Source organism: Pogona vitticeps, chromosome 4, assembly GCF_051106095.1.
Source record: "Pogona vitticeps strain Pit_001003342236 chromosome 4, PviZW2.1, whole genome shotgun sequence".
Classification (NCBI taxonomy): Eukaryota; Metazoa; Chordata; class Lepidosauria; order Squamata; family Agamidae; genus Pogona; species Pogona vitticeps.
Genome location: NC_135786.1, coordinates 112709155 through 112729545, shown reverse-complemented (window position 1 = coordinate 112729545; position 20391 = coordinate 112709155). Strand labels below are relative to the sequence as shown.

The 20391-nt window shown below is 41.8% G+C and overlaps 1 protein-coding gene across 3 annotated transcripts; it reads left to right on the top strand.

Annotated features, from left to right (window-relative positions):
* The first annotated feature begins 405 nt into the window (after positions 1-405).
* Positions 406-19395, top strand: RNF2 (ring finger protein 2). Of its 3 annotated transcripts, none has more exons than XM_072998123.2 (7): positions 406-537; positions 9439-9527; positions 10663-10823; positions 11575-11790; positions 14606-14878; positions 15067-15238; positions 17167-19395. In XM_072998123.2, exons 2-7 carry the CDS (start codon positions 9441-9443, stop codon positions 17266-17268), a joined length of 1011 nt encoding a protein of 336 aa, XP_072854224.1. In that variant the 5' UTR covers positions 406-537; positions 9439-9440; the 3' UTR covers positions 17269-19395. The 3 variants fall into 3 exon arrangements, with proteins under 3 accessions (XP_072854224.1, XP_020650756.1, XP_078248469.1); XM_020795097.3 differs by having other exon boundaries at positions 454-615; XM_078392343.1 differs by lacking the exon at positions 406-537 and adding an exon at positions 594-749.
* Positions 19396-20391: the final 996 nt, after the last annotated feature.

The window sequence follows — 20391 nt, the reverse complement described above, 5'->3', positions numbered from 1 at the left end:
TTTCCAACTGAAGTTAAAAATTTAAATTTAAACATCTTTCTTGAGATGAAGTGGCCTTTAAAGTCTTGCTCTCTGGGTTATTGAGCTCCAGTCGTTAGAAATAAAACACAGAATTTGGGAGTGAGTGGAAAAGGCACTGCTCAGCAGCCTAGCACCACTTCAAACAAACAAACCAAGAAACAAATCAGACGCTTAGCAGCTCCAGACGCTGAAAAGAAACGGCTTTTAGACGGTCTGGATACCTGTTGACAGGGGAGAAGGGAGGCGTGGCCGAGGGGCGTGGCTTAACTGAGATTTCCCCCGCCCTCCGTTTATTTTGTTTCTTCCAGCCTGGACGGCTCTGAATAATACCACTCTCTCCTTGTTCTCCCAGCGTCCTTTGCGGCGGCGGCGGCGGCGGCGGCTGTCTGTTGCTCGCCATATTGTGTAGCTGAGAGGGGAAGGGGGGCTGAAGCAGCCGCTGTCGACTCGCCTCAGCCCTGGCTGCGGGAAGAGGAGGCGGTGGTGCCGAGGGCGGCGGCGGCAACAACGCGGGAGGTGACCACGACGGGCAAGAGAGCCGAGCGGGCGGGCGGGAGCGGACGAGCCTTCGAGAGGCAGCGAGCAACGGGGCCGGTGAGGGGATGGGGGTAGCTGGTTCAGCTGTTTCGGGGTTTCGAAGGGGGGGGGAGGCCCTCTTTCTCCCTCCCCAGGACGGGAGGCAGCTGCCACCCACCGTCTGTGGAATGACAAATCCTGTCTACTCGGCGGTAATCAGCTTCGGAATAAATAGGTCTACAACCGTGTTCCATGGTCTCGTTCGTCTCCTCCCCACCCTGTATGATCCCTTTCTTCCTACAGTTGAGACCCTATGCAAACCGCCCCCCCCTCGCCATTCTGTGTGTGTATTTGTGTGTGTGCGTGTTTTCTCCCCAGAAGGTAGTCTTGTCTCTGTCCCCTTAAATTGTCACGATTGTCCCCTTAAGACAGGGAAGGAGGAGGGAGCGATCCGATAGCACGTAGGAAGCGGCCCCCTCAAGGTGTCAGCGATCCTCTTTAGTTTCTGCCTGGGTTATTGTGGGGGAGGCTGCCTTCATAACGCAAAAAGGTCAAGACTGAAGGAATGATTGAATTTCCCCCTCCCCCGTTGTGTTAGCAGATAGGTAGTAAGTCCATGCATTTGAACAAGGGGTTGTAAATCTACCCTTTCTACTGGCTTTGCACACCTCTTCTCAGTCCAGCGCGATTCCTTTAGTAAAATCTATTGCTGTTAATGTAATGCAGTTGCTAACTTGTTTGCTATATTTTGTAGAGCAGTGCCATGCAAAGTAGAGGGTTAAAAAAAAACACAACAGAACCCTGAGATATGCCACCTAGACACCGGTGCAAAAGGCACAGGTTTTGCATGAAATAATTTTGAGCTGAATAATTAGTTGTATATGTAAGAAGTGTGTATGTGTTATACTATCCTTGCCCACAGAAAGCTACTTTTGATTGCATCAAGCTTCCTTAATGTCAGCAATATTATTATTTACAAATGGGTCTCAACTAGTTGCTGCTAATGTTAAATACTGTAATTGGGATGCTGGAAATCTCTCCAGTTGTACTTTGTAGCTGTATGCTTCATAAGAATACATCTCAACAGAGTCTCAATTCTCCTGATGTGTCCCCTTGATATCTGTTAGTTTTAAGGGTTGGCTTTTGTGAATTTGGACCTCTCACCAAATCAAAGATGATTATGGGATGTCCCAGCTCAGAATTTTGACAGAACACCTTAAAATGTTGCCTGTGTTCCTTACGATATAAATACTTTTTGTGTGTGTGGCTGGATAACTCAGTGATTTAGGTACTTGGCTGCAGAGCCAGAGATTGGGAGTTTAATTCCCCACTGTGCCTCCTTAGAAGAGAGCTGGTCTGTGTGGCCTTGGGCAAGCTGCATAGTCCCAAGGCTCTTGCAGAAGGCGGCAATGGTAAACTACTTCTGAGTATTCACTATCTGGAAACCCCTGGAAATGGTTGCTAGAAGTCAGAATCGACTTCATGGCACACAGTTGATATTAGTTTGTCCAAAAAGTGAAAAGCCTATGTAATTAAGTTTGTTTTAAGGTGGTACTGCTGTAAGTTTCTTTGAAATTTTAATAGATCTAGGGTCAGAATAAATGAAATATGCAACCTGTGGTTGGATTTCTTCCCATTTAAAGATATGTATATACAGTTTGAACAAGAGTTGGGTATTTGAGTAATAAAAGGGATTATATTTATAATTTGTTCCTAAAATAATAGCTAGTAGAGTATTAACTTAATTCCAACAACAAATACGTTGTTCTGTGTTACTAATTAACATTTTTAGTAATTGACCATGCTGAAAAGTTGTGGCAGAGTGGAATTGATCATGATAAGTTAGGGAGTTGCCTTTCTCTTTAAGTAATTTTATTCTAACTCTCTTATAAGATTTAACCATGCTTCCAAGTCTTAACTTAGAAAAAAAGTACCCCAGCTATTGAAAATTGGAGTGACACTATTTTAAACACTTTGTAATTATGCTGCAGTCTTTAATTGGTTTCTAAATAGAATAATTATTAGATGGAACTAGTTTGTCCAATGAAGTACTTCTGATAAGAAATAAACATTCAGTATAGAAGTAGAAGTACTTGGCTGTATAGCCCAGTGTGAATGGGTTCATTAAAGATCTGAAGAAGTTCCTCCTTTTTGGTGGGAAATGACAACTCTCTTTTTGAATGTTAACACATTTATTTAGTTTAACATTAGGTGAGTCTACAACAACCTCTATTGGTTCAAAACAACTAAGATCTGGTAACTGTCCAAACTGTGAGGACGATAATTCTGTCTGGAAATTAACAGGATTCATTAAGGGGCTGGCCCAAAACATTCCTGATAGGTGGGCTTCTTCAGCAGAGCACTCCAGGCGTGCATATTGTCCCACAACAAGGGTGTCTGGCCCAGTGGTGGTGGGTGGTTGAAGGAAGGGTCTGGCCGAATCACCCTCCTCGAGTGATCTTGTCGCCGTGGAAAGACCACGACCATCCATTCTAGAGCTTCTGCCAATGTCCCCTTTTCTTTAGACTTGTCTGGGTCAGGTAGCAACCTTCCTACCTTCAAATTAAGGAAGTCTTCCAACAACTCACACATTCTATCATATTCATATTCTCTTTTTTTCACCCCTCTTTTCCTACCCTTCCTTCTTTTTCTCCCTCCTTGGTACATTGCACTGTGCTCCCCTATATTCTCCTCCCACACAGGCAAAATTAACTCTTCCTCCCCTTCTCCCTTTCTCTCTTCCACTAGACAGATTTCAATCTTCTCCTCTTTCCCCTTTGATTCCCTTCTTTTCCCTTTCTCCACATTCAACTCCTCACTTTTCATTGTCTTCCCTACTTCTATATCTCTCTCCTGCTCAGATGTCTCTAGCTGAGGGGATAGTTCACTTTGTTCTTTCTCCTTTGGGTCTACCGCTCCTTCACACTCAGTGAGTTGAATATCTAGAGGTTGGGAGTTTGATTCCCCACTGTATGTCTCACAGCCAGCCTATGTAGCCTTGGAGGATTTCCTCAAGGGGACTAAGAGAGAAGAATCAGCCCAGGGCCTGGGGGGATGAGAGAGCTAAGACAGCAGTTAGAATAGGTGGGAGAGGAGGAGGAGGAGAAGGAGGAAATAAGAAAGGGGGTGGGGGAGAAAGGGGAACCAGTAGTAGAAGCAAGATAAGGAGAAGAGGTAAACAAGGAGGAGACAGTACCACCAGGATGGGAATGGATCTGGTTAGAAGATCCCTGGACTCACAGGTAAGAGAGATTAAAATTACATCAGGAAGAAGCAGGCCATAGGAGGAGAGTGGTCATTTCCCCAAGACCTTCATATTGGGGAGAAGCCAAGGCAAGGGATTGGAGAAGGAAGTTAAGAGAAGAGAGAGGAAAGATGAGAGAGGATCCAGTGGCGAGTGTGGGAGATGAAGAGGCCAGGAATGGGAGAAACAGGGAAATCATGGAACCGGGGGAGAGGACAAAGTGGGAGGAATTTTTGGGAGAAGTTTCTGTGCCCCTGTTACCTGTATCGATGGGGATGACAATAAAGAGCTGGATACCGGCTGAGCAACCGGGCCCCTGGAATTCGAGTTTTTGGAACTCTTTTGTCCAGGAAGAGTGGAAACTCTTTCCGACCCAGTTGGAAGGAAAGGAGAATGACTATGTTCCAGTTGAAGTAAATTGTTTGATAGTTCTAAAATTGTGGCCTTTACTGTTTCGTGTGAATGTTGACACAATCTTACAGTTTAATGAGAATTGATGCATTTAAGGTGCAAAAGATCTACAGTGTCTGAATCTAGAATATTGGACACATCTGAAAAGTTTCAGAATTTCTTTTGCTTCCCCATTCCCAAATTACATCTAACCACAATGCAGATACATTTTGTCATTTTGCTGTTTGTGCTTAATGCTAATTCACTTGCAGAGAATATTTAAACTAAGGTAAGGCATAGTAAAGATAGGAATGTGATTTCAAGATTAAATAGCCTTCATCCAGATAGAATAGACACCTGTCAGACATTTGTGAGCTACAATCAGGGAAAAGCAAGTAGATCAGTATTGGGTAACTTGCTAACTCTTTATATCTGGTTCCTTCAGTCACCAGAAAATAGAAATGTGTTTGATGGAGTAGTTAGGTTAGTAGGGCAGGTGCTAAGGTAAAGGTTCCCCTTGACAATTTGTCCAGTCGTTTCTGACTCTAGGGGGCGGTGCTCATATCCGTTTCCAACCCATAGAGCTAGCATTTGTCCGAAGACAATATCCCGTGGTCACGTGGCCAGCGCAACTAGACACGGAATGCCATTGTGGTCGTACCTATTTACAGTATCTACTCGCATTTTTGCATTTTGCATGCTTTCGAACCGCTAGGTTGGCAGGAGCTGGGACAAGCGACGGGGGCTCACTCCGTCGCGTGGATTCAATTTTACGACTGCAGGTCTTCTGACCTTGTAGCACAGAGGCTTCTGCGGTTTAACCCGCAGCGCCACCACGTCCATGCATGACCCAGTTGCCTCTGTTTAAGCAGGTGCTTAAACAGAGGCAACTGGGCCATGCATGGAGATAGGGTTATATTTGAATAAATTCATTACTGTAATGAGTTTTGCTGAAATGGAATTCATAGTAAACTTCATGAATTATGTTGGGATGAATATTAAAGTCAGCAAAACCTCTTTATCATTACTAATGAAAATTTTCATGGGAGGTTAGTAAATTCTACTTTTGAATGTCAGTTTTGGGTGAGGATGGTAAATTGTAGAATTCTCAACTTTTGGCACAGCAACAGTAATTTTAAAAAGCAAGTGTCAGCTGTCTCTGCTCAAAATCATGGGAAACAGTATTCTTGTATAAAGGACAAGATGAAACTTAATAAATAAAATTAAATATTGTTTCTTGAAAGTGAATTTTGTATTGTCATGAAGTTAGTTTCAGTGTACAAGGTGTGTGTCTATACAAGTGCACAGTAACAACATCCTCTGTGGTCTTTACTAGGGACTTTAGGTTTTTTGTCCTCCAACTCCTAGAATTCTCCAGGAATTCCCCTGGCAGAATTCTGGGAGGTACCCCTCCGAAACATAGGTCTACATACCAGCTGTACAGTATTTGCTTCATTTGGTATCTTCTGTTTCAAATTTTCTAGGAGACACAAGTCTCTTTGGAAGACAAGTTATTTGCCTGTCCTGCAGGCTATCCAGGGACATGAGTGTAGTCACTTTGGGACTCAGTGGCATCATGGAACTAGGGCTTGTGGGAACTATGACATCATCCATCTATCCCCAGGCTTGCCTGTTCCCTCTGAGTTTAGCTGCAATCCTCTAGTTGAGAGAAAAATGGATTTTCTCGGGAGCGATGTACTGTTGCAAGGTATACCTGTTGTGTGGTTGGTCTTGAATGGGCAGTTTAGAGCCACTAACTTTATGAAATATATGTACCTAATTTGTTAATGTGCACCAATCCAGCAGCCTGCCTATTTGGACTTATGTTTTGGAGTGCTGTGGGAGCTATCACTAGAAGCACCTTCACTTTCAAAGTTACTCCTACATCACTGTTGGTAACACTGTTCTGGACTATGTGAGTCTTTCATTCAGTCTGTCAAGGCTCTTCTTGTGCTCTCAAGTATGTTTTGCATGCTCTCGGGTATGGCAGATATGAACAGTAGCATGCATAGTATTGTCTGTACTACCCACAGCACAATATATGAAGGGATTATCCATATGGGTGATAGGGATGTAGTTGGCTCAACCCTTTGGACTTGCTAATACAGTACATAAACAAGTATACAAGAACAATTCAAAGAGACTTGTCTTGTTGCATTTGTATCCACCCGGCCCTCCGCACCCCCCAGTTCTGCAGAATGTATTGTATTTCCTCACAACAACTGAGTTTAGACTGAGAGATGGTAGATTGTTCAAACCAATTAGTGATCTTTGTAGCTAAGTTCCAGATTGATACTCGACTTTCCACCTCTGTGCTTGATGCATTAATCCATATACCACTTTGTCAGTTTGTCTCTTGGAAGTGTTTGTTGAAACCTAACGATGAAGCGAGGTGAAGGAGAAGGAATATCGGCACACTTAATGCTGTGACGATTTGTAACAATGTGGACTTAGAGACCTTCTCTGACATTTGTAGATACTCTACATGTGAGCAGTAGATGTTTTTTCCACTACTTGAAATGTACTTTTCTCCTACCCAAAGTTTTAACGACTTGGCCAATCTATGTGAAAGCAAATCGTGCCACATTTCTCTACATACTCTGTAGCCAAGGGGGTGGGAGAGGGAATTCAAAACGTGTAAGTTTATTTTGGCACAGTGCTAGGCAAGATATTTGCTTAATAAATTTCACAGAAATGTCTTGTATGGCGTATTTTTGTTTTTTATTATTGGTTTTTAAATAGTGAGACTGGTCTAGTTTTGTACTGGAATGCTTCCATGCTGTCTAGAAAGTTATGTGCATGCTGTTAAAGAAGTCCTACTGCCTTTGTGTCCTAGGAAACATTTACATATTTTCAGGGAGAAGCTTGGGATTTTCGTATTGCCTGTGATCAGCTCACTACTAACTCATGGGAAACATTTTTTTGGATCTTTAACTTTGGAGATTTTGGAAACTAGACCAGGCTTTTCTAGTGCCTTAGGGAGATAAAATGTATTGGGATGGAGATACTTCCCTGCCCAGATTTCTGTTATTGTGTGGCTTGGGCATTTGTGTTCCTATTGTTGCTGTAGGCTGCTAGATTTACACATTTTGGGCATTTTGGAGCTTCTTTTTTACACTGTACGTATACAATATGAAAACAGGTGCTGTTCGGTGCTCTGGAGTCTGATAGCTAATGATTCAATAGCATTTCTAAGTTTGGCTTTCTCTGGAATTGTTATCAAAAGCTAGTTTGTTTGGCAAATGCCTACAGGTGTCTGCAAACCAGACTCTTTCCTTTGCATGCACGTATGCTAGAGTGCCAGTACTGTATTGCAAAAATGGCATCATTCCTGCACATGAACAAGGTTTGTGCAGGTTTAACTACGGCTTGAAAGATTCAGAACCCCTGCCACCCTCCCACCCGCCAGAATAGCTCAGTGACTTCAGTATCTGGCTGTGGAACTAGGGAGTTCAATTGAATTTGGAGTTCAATTCCCCACTCTGCATCCCAAGATTGGAGCCAGCCTGTGTAGCCTTGTGCAAGCGGTACAGTCCCAGAAGAAGGGAATGGTAAACCACTTCAGAGTATTCTGTACCTAGACATCCCTAGAAAGGACTGTCACACATCAAGAGTTGACAGCACACAATTATTACTAAGAACTCGTTTCCAATAACAAATTACAGGTATTTAAGTGCATAACCTTATGTAGCCAAAATGGAACAATATGTATACAAGAAGACATTAGGAGGTTTGGCAAAACCCAAGGACTAGAGAAGTACCCCCTTGCCCTGCTAACTTACTAAAAAATCCTCTTAAGGGGCAGATTCACCCCAGTTGTCCACTATGAATAGAAGATGCTCAGTGGATACCAAGAGCTAGCTGAATGTTGAAAGAGAGTTGGAAGATAAGGGTGGAGTGGAGTTTGCAATTTCATAGTTAAAGACTGTGAAGACAAAGGAAAATTTGAAACTTAGCTTATTAAAACTTACAGGTTTCAGGTGATAAATCTTTTGATGTCTAAATAGTATTTTGGGGTGTTATAAAAGTGTTCTGAATAGAGATGACCACAAACCTTGACCTGGAAGTTCATGTTAGCTTGTACATGCGACATTACAGGTGCTGCACATTCCCTTCCCCTGCCTCCCTGATGAATTACCCACTCACCAGCTGGCATGCTCCTCTCCTCCTCCTCCTCCTCCTCCTCCTCCTCCTCCTCCTCCTCCTCCTCCTCCTCCTCTTTGGCAGTCCCCAGCAGGAGCGTGAGTGGACGAGATCAGCCAAGGAGGTAGAGCGGGGAAGCTGGTGCTCCTGCTGGGGACTGGCTGAACAACCAAAGAGGAGGAGGAGGGGAGAGTGCACCAGGTGGTGAGTGGGGGATCAAACGGGAGAAGAGAATGTGTGGCACCTGTGGTGCCGTACGTATAAACCGACATGAACCGCGGAATTGAGGTTCATGCCCATCTCTAGGTCTGAATTTCCTGCCTCTTTGGTTTGCTCTTTGTTTTTTTAAAAAAGCCTCTGCTACATTTATTTGTTATACAGTACATTAAGTTAGCATTTTCAATTCTCACACATAAGTGGTATTTGAAATTCCTAGGAACTTGTGATTAGTAATGAGTGGCAAGAGCCCTGTTGCACAAATCTTCATGTGTAAAGGTTGAACCCTGTGCATGTAAAGCCATGTACTTTAATCTTTCATTAGGAATTTATTGAAGACCATTTAATCCATTCCAGCCAAAGGAGAAAAAAAATCCCGGACTTCCAAAGCTGCACCCGCTGCCTCTGCCTTCTATCCCTGCTGCCCTCTGCCTCCCATCCCCATAGGGACAGGAGGCAGAGGGCACCAGGGACAGGAGACAAGAGGGCAGCGGGTGCAGCTTTGGAAGCCCTGAAAGTCGAAAGCCGGCAGCTGGTGTGGAGGTCGGGGTGGCTTTTGGCTTGCCGGGAGCCCGGCAAGCTGAAAGTTCGAAAGCTGCATCTGCTGCCCTCTGTCTCCTGTCCACTGTTCCAGTATGGATTTCCAGCCAAAGAAAAAAAAATCCTGGGCTTCCAAAGGTGCACCCGCTGCCCTCTGCCTTCTGTCTCTGACTGGCAGCTATCCCCGTCTTTTAGGAATTTTCAGTATGAAATAATAGTGGGTGAAAATGCATGTTAGAACTAGAAGTGATCTGAAAGATGTACTCAGAGGATCAGGAAATAATCAGTGTTCTCCTTCAGTCCTAAACCATCTTTGAAACATATCTGGCTTGTAAAAATGCTTGTTTTTATATATTTTCTCCTTTTAGCCATGTCTCAAGCAGTGCAGACAAACGGAACACAGCCTTTGAGCAAAACATGGGAGCTGAGCTTGTATGAACTTCAAAGAACACCTCAGGTGCCTGTCTATTGCTTCCCCTCCCCTCCTATTTTTGCAGAAATAAATACAGTGGTGCCTCGACTTATGAACACCCCTACCTACGAAAATTGCGAGTTACGGAATGCTCTGGCCACAAAATTTTGCTTCACCTTGCGGCTGGAACTTCGACCTAAGAACAGAAAAAGGCAGGGGGAAAGGGTGGGAAATTCAAACCGTTGGTGGCGAAGAGGCTGCTTCTTTATAGCTCTTTTGCCCCAATGGTTAGAGCGGGGGGGGGGGGTTCAGGGAACTTTTTTACTCCTGCAGGGCAGGAGGAGGAAGGAGAGGCAGGGGCAGCTCCAGATCGCTGCTGGGCGCAGGAAGCCGGTGTGCCCCCTGCCCACCCCTTCCGTGGGTCTAATCATGGGTAGGTCTGCCGAAGGCACATGTCTACTCATGAGTACAGGCAGCCAAAGGTGCAGGGGTGGGAGGGGCACCTCCGTGGATGGGGCGTGCAGAGGCGGCGGTGCAGGAGGAGGCTCCCCGCCAGGAGTGAGTGCCATCGGAGGAGGCTTCAGTCTGCCTGGCAAGGTGCTGCTTTTTCCTTTTTAGAAACTTCTGGGTGGGTTTTGCAAGGGGGGTTGGCTGAGGGGGGGTTATGTTTCTGTGCTGTGTTGTTTTTTTTGCAGTCCCAGCGTGGGGATTGCTCAATGTTTATTTCTGGGTTTTTTTCTGGCAGCCTTCGGGGCTTGCTCTGTTTATTTTTGGTTGTTTTTTTAAAAGCCCCAGCACCTTCCGATGGGGCTTTCCGTGTGCTTTAATAATTTTTTTGCCATTTTTTTAAAATGCTGGAACAGATTAATCCTGTTCCCATGCATTTCAATGGGAAATGGTGCTTTGACTTACGAAAATTTCGAGTTATGACCACTGTTCCAATATGGATTAATTTTGTAAGTCGAGGCACCGCTGTATGTGGGAGAAATATGTGACTGAGTTTGCTTTTAGTTTGCTACCTAGAGTGGTGCAACAAAAATTAAACCTGATTTATATTGTCAGAAATAAAAAAAACCAGATGGGTGTCTATGAAGAAATCTCTTACTTAGTGGCATCTTACGTTTTTAATTTCAACATGGTCAAGAAATAATTGCATGACACCACTATTTTTGATCATTAGGAAGCAATAACAGATGGCCTGGAGATAGTGGTGTCACCCCGAAGCCTCCACAGTGAGCTAATGTGTCCAATTTGTCTGGATATGTTAAAAAACACCATGACTACTAAGGAATGTCTACATCGTTTTTGTGCAGATTGCATCATCACAGCCCTCAGAAGTGGGTAAGTAAGAGGAAAGTATATAGAAAAAAAGGGACAATTTATCTCATGAGCAGTATCTTTTAGTTGTAATAAAAAGGACATGCAAAAATATTCTTGCTCTACTTCTTTTTCATTTCCCTCTAAAAGAATAGTTTGCTGCCAATATAGCCAGCCAGAACCAAGACCACTGTCTTAAGATGAAAAAGAATTTGTAGTAGTTATATTTTTATCCTTTGCTTTTCTCAGGGCATAATGGGATGGGGTATGTGTGTTTCCCAGAAACCTTCATAGCCAAGCTAGGATTTGCACCCTGGCTGAAGTAGATTCTTTATCCATAAGACTAAACTGGATGCCAAGTAACCACTTTTTCCCCTCTGCCTGGAGAAAAGAGGATGTATAATGATTTGTGTGTGTGTTCCTGTTCCTTCTCTCCCATTTTTTCAAATCACAGAACAGTATGTAGGGATAACAACAGTACAATTAATTCAGGGGCAAACCATTCTGTTGACTTATGCCTCATGTTTGCCTGTTGTTCTTTGTTTACAACATTGAATTGTTGTGGTAACAGCAGTAAAGTTAGTGTAACAATTTTTTTAGCATCAGGTACTTAAGATTCTGAAATACACAAAATTGGCTTGTGTCCTTTGCCCAATCTGGGAGAACTTAAGTATACCTCAAGGAGCTGTTGCTGAACTCGTTCAGATTTTTGCAATGTTCTACAGTTGTTTGGAAACATACTTGCTGAATTATTTTTCTCCTCTTCTCTGCTCAGAAACAAAGAATGCCCAACTTGTCGTAAAAAGCTTGTTTCTAAAAGATCCCTGAGGCCAGATCCAAACTTCGATGCCCTCATCAGTAAAATTTACCCAAGTCGTGATGAATATGAGGCTCATCAGGAGAGAGTTCTAGCAAGGATCAGCAAGCACAATAACCAACAAGCTCTGAGCCACAGCATTGAAGAGGGCCTGAAAATCCAGGCTCTGAACAGGTAGGAAATCTTTAGCAGTCAAGCATTAGGGATGGGGAAGGTTCTATATTACATGTAGGTAGATCAGTTTCCTGTATTGTTCTTACGTTTGTTAGCAGGTATGAGAGAAGTGCCCATCTTTAGGGCCCTGCTGCTTGTCAGAGTACTGGTTTACATGGACTAGTGTTCTGACTCTGTTAAGTCAGTTTTATGTGTTCATTAACTTGAAATGTGTGAAAGGCATACATTTTGAATGAAGTCCTGTATATTTTTCTTGGATATTGGAAAATAGCAAACTGTGCAAAGCTATTGTTCATGTTACAGTGGGGTCTTGACTTGAGAACTTAATCCGTATTGGAAGGCGGTTCTCAAGTCAAAAAGTTTTCAAGTCAAATCTGCATTTCCCATAGGAATGCATTGAAAACCATTTGATCCGTATCTGCTCCTTTCCGTCCATAGAAACTAATGGGAAGCTGCTATTCTGCCTTCGACCACTAGAGGGGGATATTTCGTTTCTTTTTTTCTTAGGTCAAGAAAGGTTCAGGGAAGGCAGGGAAAATACAGTCCAGGCAGTACCAGGCAGTCTGAAGACTGTCTCCCAATCCACTCTCTAAATGCTGGGAGGAGTGAGGAAGCAGACAGGCACCCTTTTCACTGGCCAACAGTTAACTGAAAGTTCACATTTTGCACTTTCCCTGCCTTCCACGTGTTTTTTTTTTTCCAGTTCTTAACTCAAATCTAAGTATGTAAGTCAAGTCAATATTTTCCTGTGAGAGTGGTTCTTAAGTCAAAATGTTCTTAACTTGAGCCGTTCTTAAGTCAAGACCCCACTGTATAACAGCATAAGGACAAATGTTCCAATATTACAGTGAGCAGAATGTAGTATTTGTTAGAAAACTACACTAAATTGCCACATTGTTGAATAGTATTTTTATATTTGCACTGTTGAGTGAATCCCTTTTGGAAAGTTGAATTAAATCCCGGTAGAGGGGGGAAATTAGATGTGTTTAATACCAATGCAAAAAGACCCAGTCTGGTGTATTTGTGGGGAAAAGTTTTCCTGAGGTCATGTTCCTGCTATATGCAGCTTTTGGAGAGAAGTACCGTGTTTTCCTGAAAATAAAAGTGTGCTGCTTATATAAAGCAAAGTGTGCTGTTTATATACCGCCCCATAGTGCTTCAAGCACTCTCTGGGCGGTTTACAAGTTAATTATGCAGGCTACACATTGCTCCCCCCCCCAACAAGCTGGGTACTCATTTTACCAACCTCAGAGGGATAGAAGGCTGAGTCCATCTTGAGCCGGCTACCTGGGATTGAACCCCAGGTCGTGAGCACAGTTTTAGTTGCAGTACAGCAGTTTAACCACTGCGCCACGAGGCTGCGGTAACAAGACAGGTTCTTATACTATTTTTTTTGCTCCAGAAAACACATTAGGGCTTATTTTCAGGGGATGTTTTATTTTTTTCATTTACAACAATCTACAGTTATTCAAATACAGTCATGCCATCTTCTTCTGGTTGCTGCACAGTGGTAGAGGGCGGGGTTTTACTTAACTGGGGCTTATTTTGGGCGGTAAGGCTTATATTACAAGCATCCTGAAAAATCAGACTAGTGCTTATTTTCAGGTTAGGTCTCATTTTCGGGAAAACAGGGTATTAGATGTTATATTTCTACATTTACAATATTTGAAAACTTGCTGTGGTCATGCTTTAAGGAGCCTATACATTTCGTGTTTTGTTCTCCCCCAACCCATTCTTCTACTAAATTAAAACAGACCTTTCATTGTATCTGGCTTTTTCTGTATCTTGGCTACCTCTCTCTTCTTCAGATGGAATGAATTCTGTATATAATTGTTCCCATCTATTTATGTATTTAATACATTATTTCAAATGTAATTCAATTTTTACATGGAGAAAATAGTTCTATAGAATGCCTTGGCAAAATCTGAGCTATACATTCTGAGATTGCATATTCATTCCTTCCCACATATGATATTCTTTTCTGTCCCCCACCCCCACCCCCCACTCTGGTTTAGGAATGGAATATAGACATTATTTCAGCTTCATCAGCATTTCTTTGAGATCCATATAAGAAAATGCAGGTTTACCCATCAGAAAATGGGGCATGTTGTTGATCCGTTTCAAAATTAGCCTAGAAATGGCTGCTTGGCTTGGGTGCTGTTAAGAGCCTATTGCATTGTTATCAGCTAGATTTGAGTAAGGGTGGTGTGGCTTTTGTTGTTGGACTGCAACTCTTCTGACCTCCACTGTATGCAGTGCTAATTATGGCAGATGACTGTGGCAGTCCAACAACATGGGTGGGGGGCAGATGTTCCCAGCTTCTGAGCTAGGCTTATATTTTGTGATGTTGTAGTCCTAGTAAATTGTGTGCTAGATTTCTTGTAGGGCTATCCAATGTGGTGTAGTGGAAAGGGACAGAATTGGATTTAGGAGGCCTGGGTAACTCACTGGGGGTGTGGAATTGATAAAACCACTCCTTGAATATTTCCTTATTTTGAAAAACACCATTAGGGTCACTATAAGTTGGTTCTGACTTGATGGCACATAACAAGATTTCTTGTACTTCAGATATTTGTATTTAGTGCATCAGGCAAAACAAAAGAAAAATAAAAAAACAAAGAAGACAAAAATGTAGTGGCACCTTAAAGACTAACTGCTATATTTTAACGCAAGCTTTCATGGACAAGTCCACTCCTTCAATTTATTTAGTGAATAGTTTTAAAATGGACAGAGCGAGAGCTCAGAAAAAGATTGGACAAAGAGCGTGGATTGCACCCTGAACATGATTTTTTGAAATGTCATATATGTCTGATAGGTTACAAAGAGGCAAGAAACAACAGATAGAGAACGGCAGTGGAGCAGAGGACAATGGGGACAGCTCACACTGCAGTAACGCTTCAACTCACAGTAATCAGGAAGCCGGGCCAAGTAACAAACGGACCAAAACATCTGATGATTCTGGCCTAGAACTGGACAATAACAATACAACAGTCGCAATAGACCCAGTCTTGGATGGTGCAAGTGAAATAGAGCTAGTTTTCAGACCCCATCCTACGCTAATGGAGAACGATGACAGTGCACAGACAAGGTAAACAAAGGGTCTTGTCCTTGTTTTAGAAGCAACATTGTGCATGTTGGTGAGCTAGAATAAATACGGGAAAATGCTAGACTGCTGCCTTCACCTATGGCTTGGATTGTTTCATTGTGAGTTTTAAAACAATTTTATATCTGGTATAGGACAAGTAACTACATGGATTGTCTTTGCTCCTGATGCAGGTACATAAAGACTTCAGGCAATGCCACAGTTGATCACTTATCCAAGTACTTGGCTGTGAGACTGGCTTTGGAAGAACTCCGGAGCAAAGGAGAGTCAAATCAGATGAATCTTGAAACAGCCAGTGAAAAGCAGTACACAATTTATATTGCTACAGCAAATGGCCAGTTTACTGTGAGTAGTTAACTGGAGGAAAAATGGCTTTTAAGATATAGTTGAGTCGTATATATAAATTCTCCACCATGTGAATGGTTATACTTGTGGAAGGGGACTCAACCCTTCAGGTGACTTACACTGATCTCAACATGTTGATCATGGATGTTTTAAGAGGTCCTGGTTGGCATAGGTGTCACTTTGGCTGTATCTGTGCTCAGTCTGTAGGTGTGAAGGTAGAGCTGACGAAGGCAAGCCGAAGAAATGCTGTTCTTCCTCACATACACACTAAGCTCTATGTGTACAAAATGTTTTAAATAAGGTTGTGATGTGCTTTTGTGCCTGCTGTGGATAATGCAGCAGAGTTTTATGCACTACATAAAGAAATGCAACATTATGCCAAATGTGGACACACATGTATGTGGTCAGCTTGCTAAAAGAGGAAATGGTGTAACAGACTCTGAGGTGAGGAAGCTCTCGCTTTAAATCTTTGTGTTTGGGCATTGGCAAGTCTTTGTTACAGAGCCTGTCATATCCACAGTGTCATTTCATATATCACAATAGAGCCTGATACGTCAGCCCCCTGTACTGTTGACATTTTTAAAATCAAACAGACCTGTGTTAGAGAGCCAAATATTCTAGAATCTACATCTGGGACAGAAATTAAATACCAAGAATATTTTCCCTAAAGTCTAAGATACCAGGAGATACAATTGTTACTTTCAGGATAGATGGAAATAATATTGTATTTTCCCTACAATATTAGGGATATTTTGCAGCTGAACAGAATTTAGCTAGTTCAGGGGCTTTGTGCCATTGCTGTTGTTGGAAGAAAGGCATGCAATAAATTAAGTTCACCACCACCACAAAGGTTCCACAGCCTTTCAAATTCCGCTTGAGCTGACCATCTTTTTGCCAGTGTGGCAAAAAAGTGAACAAGCGGGAGAAATGGTTAGTTCAGAATTAGTAATTTTCTCTCTCCGAAGTTACAGCTCTCTCAGAGAATGCCTTACAAGCTCACTGGAGCAACAACTCAAAAGGCTGGAATGTGTTTGGTAAAGAATAGTAAACATCTCATGGTACCAGTGCCTCTGATTTAAGTGCTGTTACCCTGTTCCACTCCTCTTTTCAGTACCAAACGCCTGAATAAACCTATGTCAGCCAGTGTTATGACCTCACTCAGTATCTTTAAAAAGTATCCATGGAAAGAATTTGGAATACATGTGAGATATTTTGTACTGTCGCATGCAGGTCAAGTAAGATAGGTAGATTTATTTACTTCACAACAACAGTGTTGGATTGGGTGAAGAAATTGCCCTAATTAGTATGGCATCCTAGAAGGGACATGCTATATGAAAAATGCTAGGCAGAAGAGTAGTTACAGTTCGAAAGCTTTAAGATCAGATAATAAAAGAACCTGGATGTTTATTGGTATATATGATTTTTTGGCTTTGCATCCTATTCCATTCTCACACTTCAAGATATCTTACCATCCTCATTACCTGAAGAGCGGAAATGATGCAGTGTGTATCTTTATTTGGGTTGATACTGAGGCAGAAGTTTGCCTTCTCTTAAATCTGTGTATAATGGAATGGGCTTAATTTTATTCATCTGGAGTGTTGAACTGCACTTAACAACTTTCCACAAGTGAATGACTACCTCACTACTCTGTGCTCTAATAGCAAGAACTTTACAAGAAGAACTGTAGACTTTTTGTGTAAAAACAGTCATGCAACCGCAATCTGAGTGCAGCTGCTTTTTCCCTTGGAGTGCAGTTCACATCTGCTTTGTATTAGACTATTTATAGAATGCTCGCCTAACCACTCTTCCCCTTAATGCTGTATTCAGTGTTTGATCATTTCTGTAGTTATATATTCCTGTTCATTTTCAAGTGACAATAACATTAGCTTTATTTTTGGCTTTAGCACTGATTTAATCTTTGTCTTTAGGTGCTGAATGGGTCATTTTCCTTGGAGCTGGTCAGTGAAAAGTATTGGAAAGTGAATAAACCCATGGAACTTTACTATGCACCAACAAAGGAACACAAATAAGCCTGACAACAGTTTTGAGGTGGAACTCTAATTTCTTTTTTATAACTTTGGTTTACTTTAAATAAGTGAAGCACCATCCTCTGCATCACGGACATCTACTGAGGGACTGGATTCCTTGATTAATATCCATATTGATCATTAGCCAGTATTTTGTGTGATATTTTAACTTGCATTTTTCTCTCTGGAGGACTGGTCTGTACATTCCATTGTTGCTGTTGGTGTCCTTTTTTATTTGGTGGCTCTTGTTCCCCGTGCATGATAGTAGAAGCAGCAATGGTTTTTGGGGTGATGTGTCTTCAATCTGGCATACATGCTAGCACCAAATTCTGACAAGGGCTAAGCAAAAATAATTAGAGCATAAAGAACTCTCGCTGACATCAGCAGTGTTAGAATCCATATGATTAGAATAGATTTCTTAAGTCACTGACTACTTGTGATGCAAAAGAAAGTGGTGGTAGCAAGAACCAAAGGGGTTGTTCACAGCAGTAACTGAGCTTCTGGACATTGCCTGGGCAATAAGTCTTACGGCCCTGTAAGTCAAAAAGGTTGGTTCATATGTAACTATGTCTCTGGTATCAAACAGGTGACAGCCTTGGGAATGTGTGCAATTCCTTCTCTCATTACGTTTTAGAATAATTTGGCTTCCCTTGGTTTAGATGCTAAAACCACAAAATCATGATTGAGATAATCCTAGGTAATGGTTGACTGTATATGACAGTAGTATCGTCTGTATTGCTTAACAGCAATTAAAGAATGAGAGGGAATTAAATTTGGCAAAGTACTGCATATATATCTTTAGTACTGATAATTTGTTAGCCATGGTTTATGAAGAGCCAGTGTTACTACTGCTTTGGCCCATTCATAGGGAAAACATTAGCACTGATACACCTTGAAAATAATTATTTCTGCTGAAGCCTTAGGCAGCTTCAGTATCAAGTGACTAATTTAAATGAATTCTGAGCATAGTGTCCCTACCTACTTGCATACTTTGAAGTCTGTAATTCAGAGGTGGAGCCTAATCTATGCTAGAAGCCCCCAATACCCTGATCCAAATCCCCTTCACTATAATCTTCCCTTACCTAGTGGAAAATGAATTTTAAAAAATCTATGATAGAAGTAAAAGGCACAAAATAAAGTGCTCCTACCAAACTTTTGTACAGAAAATACTGACAGATTTTTTCCTCAAATACTTTCCTAATATTTTTAGCCATATTAACAATACTTGGCACTTATGATTATAATAAATAAAACACAGGTGACTTTTGGTTTTGCCTGGATCAGAAGTCTGGTTATATGCTCAGTTACAACTGATTGGGTAGGGTAAACCGATTATCTGAACCATATTTGTTCTCCTAATGAGACTGACACAAGGCTGTAAGGCCGAAGAGACAGTTAAGTATTTTTTTTCACCATCCCCCCAAAACTGCAGTATATTGGCTGCTGTCATGTTGTACTGGGAAGGGGAGCAGTAGAAAAGTTGGAGGGGTATGGGTGAGCATGTTCTTCAGTGTTTCTCACTTAAGACCTGAAAAAATATGCAGTCAGCTGTTGGTACACTTTTAAACATTTGGATATTCATTTAAAAATCTGGCAATTAACCTGAGTTTAGGATGAAGCCCATAGTTTCCCACTCTGGTAATGTTGTACTCCTGTAAGAAAAAGAAATTACAGTATAGCCTTTTTGACCTCTCTAATACCAATCATTCTAAAGGTCTGATAGCAGTTTGTGCTATGGAATTCCTTAATAACCAGAAATCTAGGGGTGGGAAAGGACGCTATACCTTGCCAATTTAGTTTTACTTAGTAGTTTTGATGTAATGTACAATTTATATAGCTTACTAGTGCATGTCCACAAAATATAATCAGGTTTCTTTTCACGTGAAAAATGCTTTTGTATGGGCAGATACCAATTGCAGTAGGAAAAAACCCTGCATTGTGATTTACCCAAGATAGTGTTTAACCCTGTAATCAGATAAAAATGTTTGTAAAATTCTGAAAGTTTATCTACTTAGAGTGTGTGTTATTCCCAACTTATGTGTGGGAGAATGTGAATTTTTACTTTTGTGTTGCCATGAATTCATCAAGTATTTATATTACTTAAATACATAAAGTAGCTGTTTTACTCAATTGCACTGTGACTTTAATGTTGTGGCTAATTTGCATGTACTTCGTTGCAACCATACCTTTTCAAACAGGACATTTTGTAATAGCAGTGATACTTCAAATGGAAGGCTTCCCCTCCCCACCCTTTGGGGCACCTTAAGGGATATGAAAAAAATAGAAAGGAGTAAGATCCTGTAAGCAGATGGTACTTCCTACCTGGTCAGCTAAGTTTTGATTAGATCAGTATCCTTTTGCACTGGACTCTTGCTGATCCCAACTGGATTTGTTGGGATACTCTACCCTTTACCCCATCATTTTAAAGGGAATATAATTTTGGAAGAGAACTTTGAAAAGTTTAGAAGGGCTGGGCCCTAGATTTAAAGTCCTTGACAAACACTTACATGAAATTAGTTCTGTTACACCTTTTTGAAATAAGCTCAGCTCATGCACACTAACATAGGCACTGCATGTTCCTACCTTACACAAAAGCTCTGGACAGTTAAAGATGAATGTGTCTTTAATATCAAGTGTATTTGCAAAAGCGGTCTGTCCTCAGATGCTATATGGCTGGTATCTTCACCTAGACACTTGACTGTTGTTCTTAGGCCTTATGTTTACCAAAAGTAGCTAACCACTGTTCTTGCACTTTCTGGAATTACAGTAAAGTGCTGCTCCCACTGAAAACAGGTGATGTTGATACCTATGGCCTCCACCCATATCAGTTAGAAACAGCAACCTCATTTAATAATAATCACCATCAGCAGCACCTTTGAACTACAGAGCTGAAAGGGACCTATGGATCATTGAGTTTACCCCCTCTCAAGGAGGCACAGCGGGGAATTGAACTCCCAACCTTTAGCTTTGTAGCCAGAGACCTAAGCCTTATGCCAGTGCTAATCCCGTTATATGGCAGAGTGAGCAACGCAATATGAAAAGAGGGCCAGCTGAATGTTTGGATGCTTTCAATAACTATCTGTCAATCTCTATATGCCATATTAAGAATACAGTATCAACTTCATG

Coding starts and splice junctions, on each gene's coding strand:
- RNF2 (XM_072998123.2), top strand. CDS start 9,441: ATGTCTCAAGCAGTGCAGACAAACGGAACACAGCCTTTGAGCAAAACA. Junction 11,791..14,605: donor AAAATCCAGGCTCTGAACAG/GTAGGAAATCTT, acceptor TATGTCTGATAG/GTTACAAAGAGGCAAGAAAC. Junction 14,879..15,066: donor GATGACAGTGCACAGACAAG/GTAAACAAAGGG, acceptor CTCCTGATGCAG/GTACATAAAGACTTCAGGCA.